We start from the raw sequence: 12090 nt of genomic DNA on the forward strand, positions 1-12090 counted from the left end.
CATCACAACCCTCTCCGGGATGGCTCCTCTCACTGTTTCCTGGACTGGGCTCCTGTCCCTTATTTTTGCAGGAACATTCCCCTGACACTGCAGAGGGAGGAAAGGGGTCTCCCAGGCTTCACCTACGGGAGGAAGGAAGAGAAAAGGGCCTCCACAGGGCACTGGCAATGGGGCTGGGCACCAGTCCTGCTCACATATTCAACACCTTCACAGACACAACGAAAAAATTCCTTGAAGCCTCATACCTTCTATTTCAGCTTCAGACCGAAGAACTTTATTTTTTGTGTTTTGTTTTTTTAAGCTAAAACGGTACTGAAAACAAACTCTTCTCAACTAGCTGCTTCGGAACAATATACTGTATTATGAAGCTCTGTACATTTTCAATGTTTTTGAGATCCTGACCGGCCAAAGGCAGGTCCCCACTTCTCCTTGAATTCTGAAACCGAACCATCTTCTGCCTCTTCCAGGCTCATCTGCATCAAGGCCAGGCTGGCGGAGGGAAGGAGTGGTGTAAAAAGTGCGTAGGAAAACACAGAAACGCGCCAGCCTCGGGGCCCACGGTGGCATTGACCTAGTGGAGGCTCTGGCGTCTGGTTCCACGGTCCCGGCGGGGCAGCCGCATCGGCCCCCTCCCCACCTTGAACCCAAGCGGCAGGAAGGGGGGGTTGGGGGGGCTGCCGTACAATGGGTCCCCTTGAATCATGCTACTAAAAAAAGGTGCAATGAGAAAGAAGTCCCTGTGCGTTCTCAGTCACAAGTGTGGGCAGAAGAACCCACAGGATTCCTCCCTTTGGTATTAAATAACAGTTTAAAAAAGCTTTTTAGAAACAAAGCAAATACACGGTGGGACCGGACACGGGAGTCGTCCCAGGTCAGTTGTCCACCGAAACGAGTCTCATTCCTAATCATAAATAAATAATCTCTGTCCTGGTCGGACTTCCACGCCAGGATCAATATCTCTTAACATCTTACTTATTTTATTACTGCTTTTGGTTTTCTGGGACTGATTGAAAGTTGCTCAGAGGAAATCTTTGGTTTTGCTTAAGTGTCCATGACATTTAATCATGACTTCCCTTGCAGTTTAATTCCAACCAGTCAATCAGTTAATCCACTTCAATTGATTCTGGGCTCTCGGTTATTGGCTTGCACTCATTGGGCATCCGCTGGTGCCGGCTCAGCTGCGTGGCCTGCGTGAAGCTCCTTTCACACCTCTCGCACCTAGTGGAGGCAAGAGAGAAAATTGAGACCGGGGAGCGGGGCCTGCAGGGTGATGGGCTTCCTCTCATCCTGCCTAATGAGAACCGACACTCCAAAGTGGCTTCCGATTTTACCAGCTCGAGAGGTTTAATTGGTGGCTCCTTCCCAGGCCTGGAGGGCCGGGACAGGACAAAGCCCGTCTGGTGCGGAACAGAGGGATCTGTCAATAGGCAGGGGGAAGGTGATTTCTCCAGAGAGGCCTGTCCTGCTGCAGCTCTGATCACTGTCAGTTCAAATAGATAAAGAACAAAAAGAGATTTTTAGGAGTGAGCCATCAAAGCCGCAGCTTGTCTGCAGTTTTCTGCTCTGTAACCCCAAAGAGAAATTGACGACAAACAGAATTTCACCTGCTGCTAATTTAAAATCGGGGAATTGTCCTCTGCTCGGGCACGGCGGCCCTAGGGCCATCCCCTCCGAATGTGGACGGCGGAGGGAGCGCGACGTCGGTCTGCGTGACTATGGGCAGTGGGGGTGGGTGGCTGATTTGGTGCACAAGTATCACCAAGAAGCCACAACTGGGGGTGGGGGGTGGTGGCTAAAAGAGTTGTCTGCAGTGTGGGGTGGGAGACAGATGAATTCACCATCAGCCGGTGCTCACTTGGCTCAAGAAATCCACCTCCCGAGAAGGTACAGACAAGAATGACCCTGGAAGCCATAATTAGGGGTCAGTGTGTCTGATGAGGAGAAAACTGGCACCCTGCTTCTGGAAAAGCTCCTGTCTTCAACTTAAACAACAAAAAAAAATTGTAACCTAGAGACGCTGAGCTCGACCCATCTCCCATGCAACACACTCACTAGCTTGATGGCTACTCAAGCCACAAAGAAACTAACGCATGTGCATGTGCGCACACGTCCAATGGTGGCTTCCAGCTTTCCCGTGGTGGCTATGACTCCTGGCTGGTTGTCTCTGGTTATGCACACATGCAAACTAGTGCAGCAAGCTGGCACAAACTGTGCCTTCCTGTCACCGCCCTGCACATCTGGGCTGCCTGGAGCATGGCCGAGACCCATGGCGGGGTGGGGGGGAGGGTTCAGTGGCCACTACACCATCCCTTAATGTCTTCTCCTCAATCCTTTGAAGAAAAGGATATTCAGGAGATACTTGTCCCTGCAGATACTTGTCCCTCTTGAAAATAACACAACCTTCGGTCTCAGGTCCCTGCACTACGGGGTTGGGGCAGTGCTCTCTAGACCTCTAAAGCCTCCACTGCTCCATCATGTGCCACGTGCCCTGTTATCTGGGGAATAGTCCTCTCTTCCCTCCCCGACTTTTTTAGTCCACCCTACAAAGTGCCTTTACCTAAAAGGACAAAAAAAAAAGAACATGTCCATCCACTTTGGGGTGTTCTTGTCTATTTTTTAATGTTGGGAAGCTGGGGGCTTGACCATCACACTGGGATTTTCCAGGGCTCCTGTGCTAGCTGCATGTGTCAGGGTGAAGGAGTTGTGTTTCTTTTGATTGTCTTCCCGGGAATATTTTTAGCAGCCTGTTCCACTGTTAAAAACTGCACTGTGATCTTGACAAATGTATAATGTCAGCTTTAATGTATCAGACCTATCAGCTCAATGAAAATAACTCAGAAGTATTGATCAGCTAATGATTTTTGGTGTATTCATTAACGTCCACGGGCAGCTCATCCTCTCTCCAGAGCCTCCCGAGGTGCTGATGACATGTTAGCGAATTGCTGATTGTTTATTAGAAAACTGATTAGTTACTGGATCAGTGTGTCCAAATATACTACCTTTCACTGCTGACAAACTTTCAAATTATTATATTACTTTGTAAAAAAAAAAAAAATTCTGAAGCTTTAGAATCCACTTCAAAGAGAATTGCTGGAGCACTTACAAGGAAAGACCATTGACCTGGGGTTGTGTTTCTGCACTTCTCATCCTGGGTATTTGAAAAAAAGAATCGGACATAGGAAGTTCCGTGCTTCATATAAGGCCAAGTGTACGTCTCTATGTGATAATTAAATACCCAGATTAGACAGAGACTTTCTGAGGTGAGTTAGGCTTTTCTCTAGCAGTTTGCCTAAGTGGCCACACAGATAGTTACACCCCCGGAATCGGAAATCTACAAAGTCCACGCTGTCGGGTTCCCGAGATGCTCACTGAAAAATCACCTCCAGGGTTACCTCCTCCAAGTGCGAATGAAAACATGCAGATGTGTGTACCTGTGTGGGCTGGTTTCTTACCAACCCGCTATGGAAGTGAAGAGAAATAGATAGAAAAAAATATTCTTTTTTTTTTTTTAAGATTTTATTTATTCATTTGACAGAGAGAAACCACAACCAGGCAGAGAGGCAGGCAGAGAGAGAGAGGGGGAAGCAGGCTCCCCACTGAGCAGAGAGCCCGATGCGGGGCTTGATCCCAGCACCCTGAGATCATGACCTGAGCCTAAGGCAGAGGCTTAACTCACTGAGCCACCCAGGCGCCCTGAAAAAAATATTATTTTAAAATAAAGGAAGAGCCTCCATTTTACATTCATTACCTTTTATTTTAGAAAAGTTCTTTTCCTGAGGTCTTTTTAATAGCTGAATAAAACTCCTCAAAAAGACATACTTCATGCAAAAGCCTGGGGCCGGCAAGTCAGAGCTAGACTTTGTCTGAGTTGGCATCTAATGAACCCTGAGGTCCAACCCAGACGGGGGCCTGGGTGCCTCTGATCCTGAACTTCATGTGGCATAGCAGAATAAGAAGGAAGGAGAGATGGGAGTAATGAACTGGGAGCACAGGAAGGCTCCTGCGCTCGGGTCTTCCTCTCTGTACTGATAGCCCCCTTAAAGGGGCTATCACAGGGACCCTGAAGTGGAAAGGGATCTGAATACTTTGGGACAAAGAAAGCCCCCAACTTTCTACAAGTTTGGGTATCTTAGTTAGATTTGGTTTCCTTTTAGATTTGAAGTCATTCTTTGCTTTATGTGATGGTTGGCTGGATTATTGGTACCGGGAGCCTAACAATTACCAGCGGAAATTGACAGATGCCAAAATGACATCAAGTTCCATTACAAAGAAAACCTTCAAGAAGCTTTCCTTTGTGCTTCTGCGGCCTGTCACCAAATATTTCTTGGACTGAACCAGCCTGCGCAGGGCTTGGGCATACAAAGTGCTCAATGCCGATTTACTGATATGCTCTTTTCATTCGCTCTGTTGCCTAAGTCTTGTTAAAATATCAGATGCTCTTTGGAATATCCTTGGATTTTTTTTTTAATTTTATAATGAGCCACTCTTTACTTTAGGCAAAGATGTACTGATGAGTATTTTCCCCTGCTTTTTACAAACATGCAGAGAAGAGCCTTTCATATGGGAAGTCCTGGTCTTCCCATGCTCCAAAGCTGAGCACCAAGGAATTTACGAGGATCCAGACAGAGCAGAGCAGAGAGCAGCCCCTGTCTGAAATCTTCAGAGGTTATATTTAGGAACAGGGAAGGAGAAAGGAGTCCTCACAAGAAAGAGTAAGTTGGAGATGCCAATTAATATCCTTCCTTCTTTCCTTGTTTCAGTAAAGAGCTAGGAATTACTGTTAAATGAAATGATGTCTCCTTTTGTTCCTTTGCTGTCGATGACTTCCAGTCCCACCCAGACAGTCAAGTCGCCTGCCAACAGGCCCGTGACCAACCTGCTGCTTTGGGGGTGGAGTGGATTCCGGTGGGATCTCAGCCAATCAGATCATGAGGCAAAGCCTGGACCGAGACTCTGATCTCTTAATGCCAGATCTTCTCCAGCCTTCTTTAGATTGCAATAATCTTGATCTGCTGACACCCACATCCCAGCAGAAGATTTCAGATGTTGGAAAAGACCCTCCCTTGTCGTGGCAGGCTCCTGCGAATTCTGTGAAAGCCTCTGGGGCCCTGGTGGGTGGGACAATCTGGGGGCTGAGCCATTTGGGGCATCTCCGTGGAAGCTGCCTGAGGCATACACTTTAGGGGTCTACATCTTTATGAGGTCCTTCCCCTCCTTTGTAACATTGTTTAAGCCAATACCCATTAGTTGAAATAGTAAAATTAACTGTTGTGGCAAAATCCATTTTATTGACTAATCGGCAACAAAAGTTTTTTTGAATGTTTCTTTCATGAGCTTGTAAAAGGGAATATTCATAATATTTACAAATGTCCATGGGATGGATATCCATGAGCTATGGTGAGAAGCTTCCCAAAACTCACTTGGGATAGTTCAATCCTGGATGGTCTGATTGTATATACTGAAGGACTGAGCTTTCCATTTCCTAGAAGATGTTTAAAACTTGCACTATTTACATGACCATACACTTGGGTCTCCCCTGGGAATATATATTTGATGAACCAAAAGAAATAAAACCCACCCCACCCTACATACAGCATGTAGCCACCTGAATATGAGTAGAAGCAGAAGTAACTAGAGCGTGTACCTAGAATCTAATTCAACCAAACCATATGGTATTCTTAATTTGTTCTCCCGGTGAAATTAGGTGATGGTCACAAAAAACATACTTTAAGAAAGGAAAAAGATGCAATTATTAAAGCCCCTCAAATATTAATCTGATGAATTAAAGTTAAAATGGCAACTCTATTGGAAACATGACAAAAACAGGATGTTAGAGGAAAAAAATTGAGTGGAGTCAACAAGGTTACACATAAGTAACACCTTAACATTAATAGAAATCTATTTCCCATTTTGACCCTGAAACCTCTTCAATTAATTACTAAAATCTATTTACAGAGCAACAAGATAAAAATCAATCTGATTCCTGGCACTCTCTCCGTCGGGTTGCCCTCTCTAATGTAAGGGGCCAGAAGGATCGTCAATCCTCCATCACCTTTGCTTTTGAGAAGCTTTCCTGCTCCAAGGCCTGGCACTTGGGTGACTGCCCTTTTCCCCATCCAGAGCAGTCACGAAGCCAGAATCTGTGGAGCCCCTGAGGGTCAGGCCTGAGGGCGATGACAAAGTCCACTGTGAGGGATGAAAACACCTGTGACAGGAACTCTAGCACCTGCGCTAACCACTGGCCCCTAGGGTAGACTGCAAAAAACCAGTCCCTTTGGGCTCTCAGAGCCCCCAGAAGGTCCAACCTGACTGGTACAGTGCAGGTTTGATTTTAGACTTCTTCCTGTCCCCTTAGTCAAAGGCTTTTGTGCAGTACACAACCTGCACCCATGTACACAGATAAAAATTAAAACTCATTTGATTATCAATATCATAAATTAAACCATGATGAAACTAGTTAAGGATAATGAATAAAGGTAACTAAATTGTGGGGAGGTAAGTGAAGATGACAACTTTTATGAGTTCCTCCCTCTGGTGGCAGATACCGAGGCAGGCAAGACCCAAGCCAGCAGACTCTGCTACCCTGAGACAAGCTGAGCCTCAGGCCAAACACCAGGACAACAACAGACCATGCCAACAAATCCAAAAGGGAGATCATGGGCTATCAGACTCTACAAAGACTCGTTGGCTGAGACGGAGCAAGTGGATTTGTCTCCCACTGCCTGAATTATTTCTCTTCTTGCTTGATCTTGTCTTACAGAAAGTAAATAGTCTACATCTCTGTCCTTCAAATTTTCCTGCCCAGCCAGGGAAAACCAAGATGGCAAATGAGTAAAGAGATATGTGGAGGGGTGAAGAGAAAAGAGTTGATCACACAGACACCAGAAGATGCTTTGACACAACCGACCAAGTCAAATGTATTGGTTCTCACTCCCAAGCCTTTCCACATGTTGTGTGGACTGCCAGAAATGCCTCTCTCCTTTGTATGCCTGGAAAACTCCTACTCATCCTTCAAAACCCATCTTAAACATCATGTCCACCAGACAGCACTGAGAACTTTATTTCTGGGCTACCCAGCAGCACTGTATGAATATAGCTTCCTGTTCTTCACTTTCATACTTTTCATCCTATGTTGTAATACTTGCTTATTAATTGGGCTTCCCCATAAACGATGTGGTTTTCAAAGACTGGGGGAGTGAATCTCATTCACCTTTATGTCTTTTACACCTAGCTGGGTACCCAGCACAAAAGTAGACGCTCAATAAATATTTGCTGAATGAACAGCACATACAAAAACAGATGAATGAGTGAAAGAACAGGCCATCTTGCATGATTCAGACGTCTGCTGTTTTTATGATTGAACTGTATCTAGAACAATCTCTCTCCGGGGAGCTCTTACCTTGCAAAGTCCTTGGAGTTTAGTCCTACCTTTTTCCACATTCTCTGAATCCTCAAGAATTTGGATGTGCCCCGTGTGTGGTTGTGTTTCATTCTGTTTTGTGTCACCAACACAGTAATTCTGAGATCTGAAGAGCACACTCGGAAAGCTACAAGTTGGCTGCTATCACAGATTTAAACCACTTGAACAGATAGGAAAGAGGAGGACAAAATCCACCAGAATCCTGAAACATTCAAGTTTCCCAAGGGATGACTCTTTAGATGTCCTAAACCGGGATCACCTCACTTGATGGTCATGGGCTTGCTGGTGGCCCAAAGGTGGCCCCTTGTGGGGGCTCCTAGCTTAAATTCTAGAAACATAGACCCTTGGGAACTAGAAAGAATCTTAAAATGACTTATTCCTACTTTCTTATTTTTCTGAGGAGAAAACAGACCCAGAAAGATCGTCTTGTGTCCATGGTCGCACAGCTTGAGAGGAAAGGAGGTTCTGCGGGTAGGCTCTACTTACTTGAAGGGCTTTTCTCCAGTGTGAGTTCGGATGTGGTTGTTGAGGGTGGTTGCCCCGGCGAAGGCACGACCACAGTAGCCACACTTGAAAGGCCGGTCACTGGAGTGGGTGACCACGTGGTTCCTCAGCTCGGACGGTTGTGAAAAGGACTGGGAGCAGTGACCGCACTGATAAGGTCTGAAATAAATAAAGAGACTGTCTGGTCATTACCGTCTGTGTCATTCAGGGCAAATCAGCATCATGAGTCAAGGGCCAGAGCTTTCTGGTGACATTTTCTCAGTTTTCCAAACAGCACCCTTGGGCTCTGGCTGCAGGGTCCCCTGAGACCCGCACATGGGGCCACGGGAACAAAATTCACAGAGCTTCTGAAGCACTTTAATTCCCAAACAAGTATTCCTTTCCGGGATTAACCGTATCATTTCAAGAACCTGTACTTTCTTGTTTTTATCCCCACCCGAGGCAAGTATTAGGGCACTTTTGGGAGCACTGGGGCTCGATTAAGCAGAACATTAGAAGAGAAGATATGTAATTGTTGCTCCTAATTCTGTGGCACTTGAAACTCTTCAAAGTGCTACATCAATTACCTACTTTCATCTTCACACTAATCCTCTGTGGCAGGGAGAGCCTCTGTTACTATCTCTGTCAGTTCAGAAAACGCAGGATACACTGTCCTCTCAGGAATTAAGTTCTTGAGGCCAAGGTTACTGTAGGGTGTGGGGACTTGATCCTGGCGTAAACATGCAGAGAAAGCAGCAAGCTGCCTGCGTGTTTTAATAAATACACAACTGCCTTGGGGTCTGCAAATACAACCTCAACTCGGGGTCATTGGAGAGTTCACGGATGAACCCAGGTGCGTAACCAGATCTGTCTCTTTATAAAAGCAATCCTGACTTGTGCCTAATCTTCACACAAATGCGCACACACTAATATTTATCCACTGGGTCTTCTCTTTAAACTTCAACTTCCCAGTTTAATTCGGTGGCAAGCAATGACGTAGAGCGGCACAGAAATGATGGGGTGTCGCTGTGTTTGCAGGAGGGAGGACGGTGATGTGAGGGAAGTAGAAGGAAGTGGTGACAAGTACCTGATAATTAGCAAGATTATCAGAGAGCATTCTTTCCAGCTCAGGAGAAGCACATCAATTTGGGGTTTTCATAAAATAGATTAAAAGTCTGTCTTCTCTGCGTAAGTTCTGCTGCTGACTGAAGCAGAATCTGGGGAGGGATGGGAAAACCTGGGAGAGTTTGCCCCTTTAGAAGCTACCTCACATCATTCTTGGATAGTGCTCTCATTTGTTTATTAAAATTCTGGTGAAGAAAATTAAGAATCGGTCACGAGGGATGTGAAAGGCACTGGCGAAGCCCTGGTTGGTGGCCCAGATATTTCCTGGCTGAGTTTGAAAAAGCCAGTGGCAGATGCTGACTTAATTGCTCTACCTTCCGCAAATGCGTAAGCCCCAAAGACCAGGAACCAAAACGAAGTGCCAGGAGACAATGGTGAGCGAGCCCGGACAACGATTCAATTAAGTGCAAAATAAAGTGGACCCGCTCATTTGTCAAGTGAAGTGCTTAATTGTGGCTACTTGCCTCACTGAACACCAACACTATTATTTTACCAGGCTTCAGCGCACTGAGCACTGATTGTAGAATTTTTTAGCTTGATTAATAGTCCAGGATTGGTCAATAACTCAATACTATACAATTTTAATTACTTACATTTAGAAATCTATTTAACTGCTCTCAAACAAGTTTCAAAAAATACATAGAAGCATCTTTGGTAAGGAGTTTATCAATCTTGATAATTGCACGTGTGTGTTATTAAATAATGCTGTGAACGCCATTAAAATTTCATATACACGGAAAGGTCCCCCTGCCAGATCTGGCCTTTGTAGTAACCACTGACCTTAGAGTGTGCCTCAAGAAAAGAATTCTCTCAGGAGTCCACTTTTTTAAATGTTATGGAAGATTATAAACAAAATAATTTATTAATATATGCTATATCCCCTGACAATTGATTTTTCTAATAGTGAAGGGACCATTAACAGTGATTAGCCTCTGGTTACCTATTTTTAATAGCTATCACAATAAACAATAAGCCACTAAATAAAACCAATTAATCTTTTCTTTTTTTCTAAGTCCGCTGTCAAAAGTTGGGGAGATTTATTTCCTATAGTCAGAAGTCAATCCCAAGGGAATCCCAAGGGAAAGCACAGAGGACTCTAACACATCCCTCTTGGCCACTCCTGGCCCAAGAGGCACTTGCTAGGTATCCAGTGACCTAAGGCACGGCTTTATAAAAACCTTGTAGAATTAAGCTGGACTGAATGGAAAGGTCTAGAGAAAAGGGGAGACAGCAGAGTGGAGTCCTGCTTCAGCCGCTAGCATCAGGCAGCTGTGGGACTTGGACGAGTCAACTCCACTTCCGGATGACTGTCTCATCTCTCTGCTAAGAGCGATACGCTGAGCTAGCTGTTCTCCTGCATCTCATCGTGTTCCGTTCCTCCTTCCAGATCATCATCAACCACGTGCTGCCTGGGGATCTGTCCAAGACATGGCCCCATGAGACGTAGCACCAACAATATGACCTCCATCTTCTATTGAGTCTACAAGGCAGCTCCCAGGACATGGAGCCTTCTAAGGTTGTGTGTGTGTGTGTGTGTGTGTGTGTTCATGCTCATTAGAATACAAACCATTTAAACGTACTTAGTAAACATCTGAGAATTCAAGGCAACAAGAAAATCTAGTACCAAAATGTAGAACTAAGCCTTACTTTAACTGATCTCAAGAAACAAAGTGATATACTTTCATCCTTGGGCAACTTGAAGAAAAGATTTTATACCAAATGGTTACATTCGCCTTAGCAGAAGCTGACTTTAGGTACAATTCAGAACTAAAACGTATACTCTAGCTGGCACTGTAATAACAGCTTGTCTCTCTCTCAGCCTAGAAATCTACAGAAAGTCGGCCTTCAGAAACTACAGAAGCCATCCAGCAAGTAGACAAGATTCCTTCTTTCCCTGGATTTTTACTATTTCCTAAAAAATGAATAAAAGGAAATAATCCAAAAGTAATTTTGACACGGACTGCATTGTTGGGCTTCATGTAAAGACAAAGGCCTACATTCAAGACAAAATGAATTCTCCCAAGACTGAGGGCAGGGCTCGGAAAAAACTATCATCACTATGGAATCTTCTTTGGAAAAAATGGCCACAGGGGTTAAGACTCACAATGTACACCTGAAGGGCATGGAATTCCTTGCCATTACTCAGCTTTTTATTCTGATGACTAACACTCTCGTTAACTTGTCAAGGTCTGGCCAAACAGCAATCCAGCAATCGTTACTAAACAGTAGATACAATCCATTTCAACTCCAGAGTTCTTCCTCCCTGCCATCAGGAGCTCAGGACGACTGACATCATGGAGGGCTGTGTTTGGCTCTTCTCCTTCCAGGTTCACAGCTCAATGGGATTCTCCTTCCTTAAGCACTCTGATTCTCCCCAAGTCTTCCTCCACAGACATTTCATTATTCTCAAAAGAAATGCAACCAGCATTCCTCACACAGGGATGACATCTCAAAATCAGAAGAAGCTCATGGCTTTTTTATTACTTGAGACATCTAGCACTGTTGTCCGATGCTGGAAATGTTCTGTGTCTACGCTATCCAATATGGAAGCCAAGAGCTCCATGGTTCATGGCCACAGTTCATGGCATGAGAAATTAATTACTTAATTTTGATGATTTTCAATTTACCTAGCTTTGTGTGTGACTAGTGTCAACACAGAAATATCAAGGCTTCATGGAAAACGAGAAGGTGTCCCATACTCAATAAAAAAAAAAAAACAAAAAAAAAACTACAAAACCGACAAAGCCTGGGTTGACCTAGTGAACATTTATCACTGTGGGTTCATTTTTAAGCAGACAGAAAGTGGCGAGACAATTTTGTACATCCCCTGGCGCTCTCTGTGACTGGCACTAACCCTCCCCAAGATTCCCCTCTAGGACAATGTGCAATTCATTTGCTTTGAGTCTGTAATTGGTTTGGTGTACACAGAGCAGAAAGGATGAAACATTTAACAAAATTAAGTGTGTTTGGTTTAAAATATTAATCTTTTGATTTTTCGTTTATGGCAACAGAAGCCTCCAGGACAAAAGTTGTTCAGCTGGGCCCACATTCTGCCTCTGCCC

At 44.8% G+C, this 12090-nt stretch overlaps 1 protein-coding gene across 2 annotated transcripts in view; it reads right to left on the bottom strand.

Moving 5' to 3' along the window:
• Positions 1-258: 258 nt before the first annotated feature.
• The window catches only part of PRDM6 (PR/SET domain 6), a 103955-nt gene continuing 92123 nt past the window's right edge, over positions 259-12090 (bottom strand). For both annotated transcript variants that reach the window (XM_047731732.1, XM_047731733.1), the window contains 2 exons: positions 7907-8083; positions 259-1218 (listed from right to left, as the gene is read on the bottom strand). In XM_047731732.1, coding sequence (XP_047587688.1) covers positions 1104-1218; positions 7907-8083 — 292 coding nt within the window. In that variant the 3' untranslated portion in view covers positions 259-1103. The remainder of the gene's footprint in view (positions 1219-7906; positions 8084-12090) is intronic.

This window comes from Lutra lutra, chromosome 5, assembly GCF_902655055.1.
Source record: "Lutra lutra chromosome 5, mLutLut1.2, whole genome shotgun sequence".
In the NCBI taxonomy this organism is placed as follows: Eukaryota; Metazoa; Chordata; class Mammalia; order Carnivora; family Mustelidae; genus Lutra; species Lutra lutra.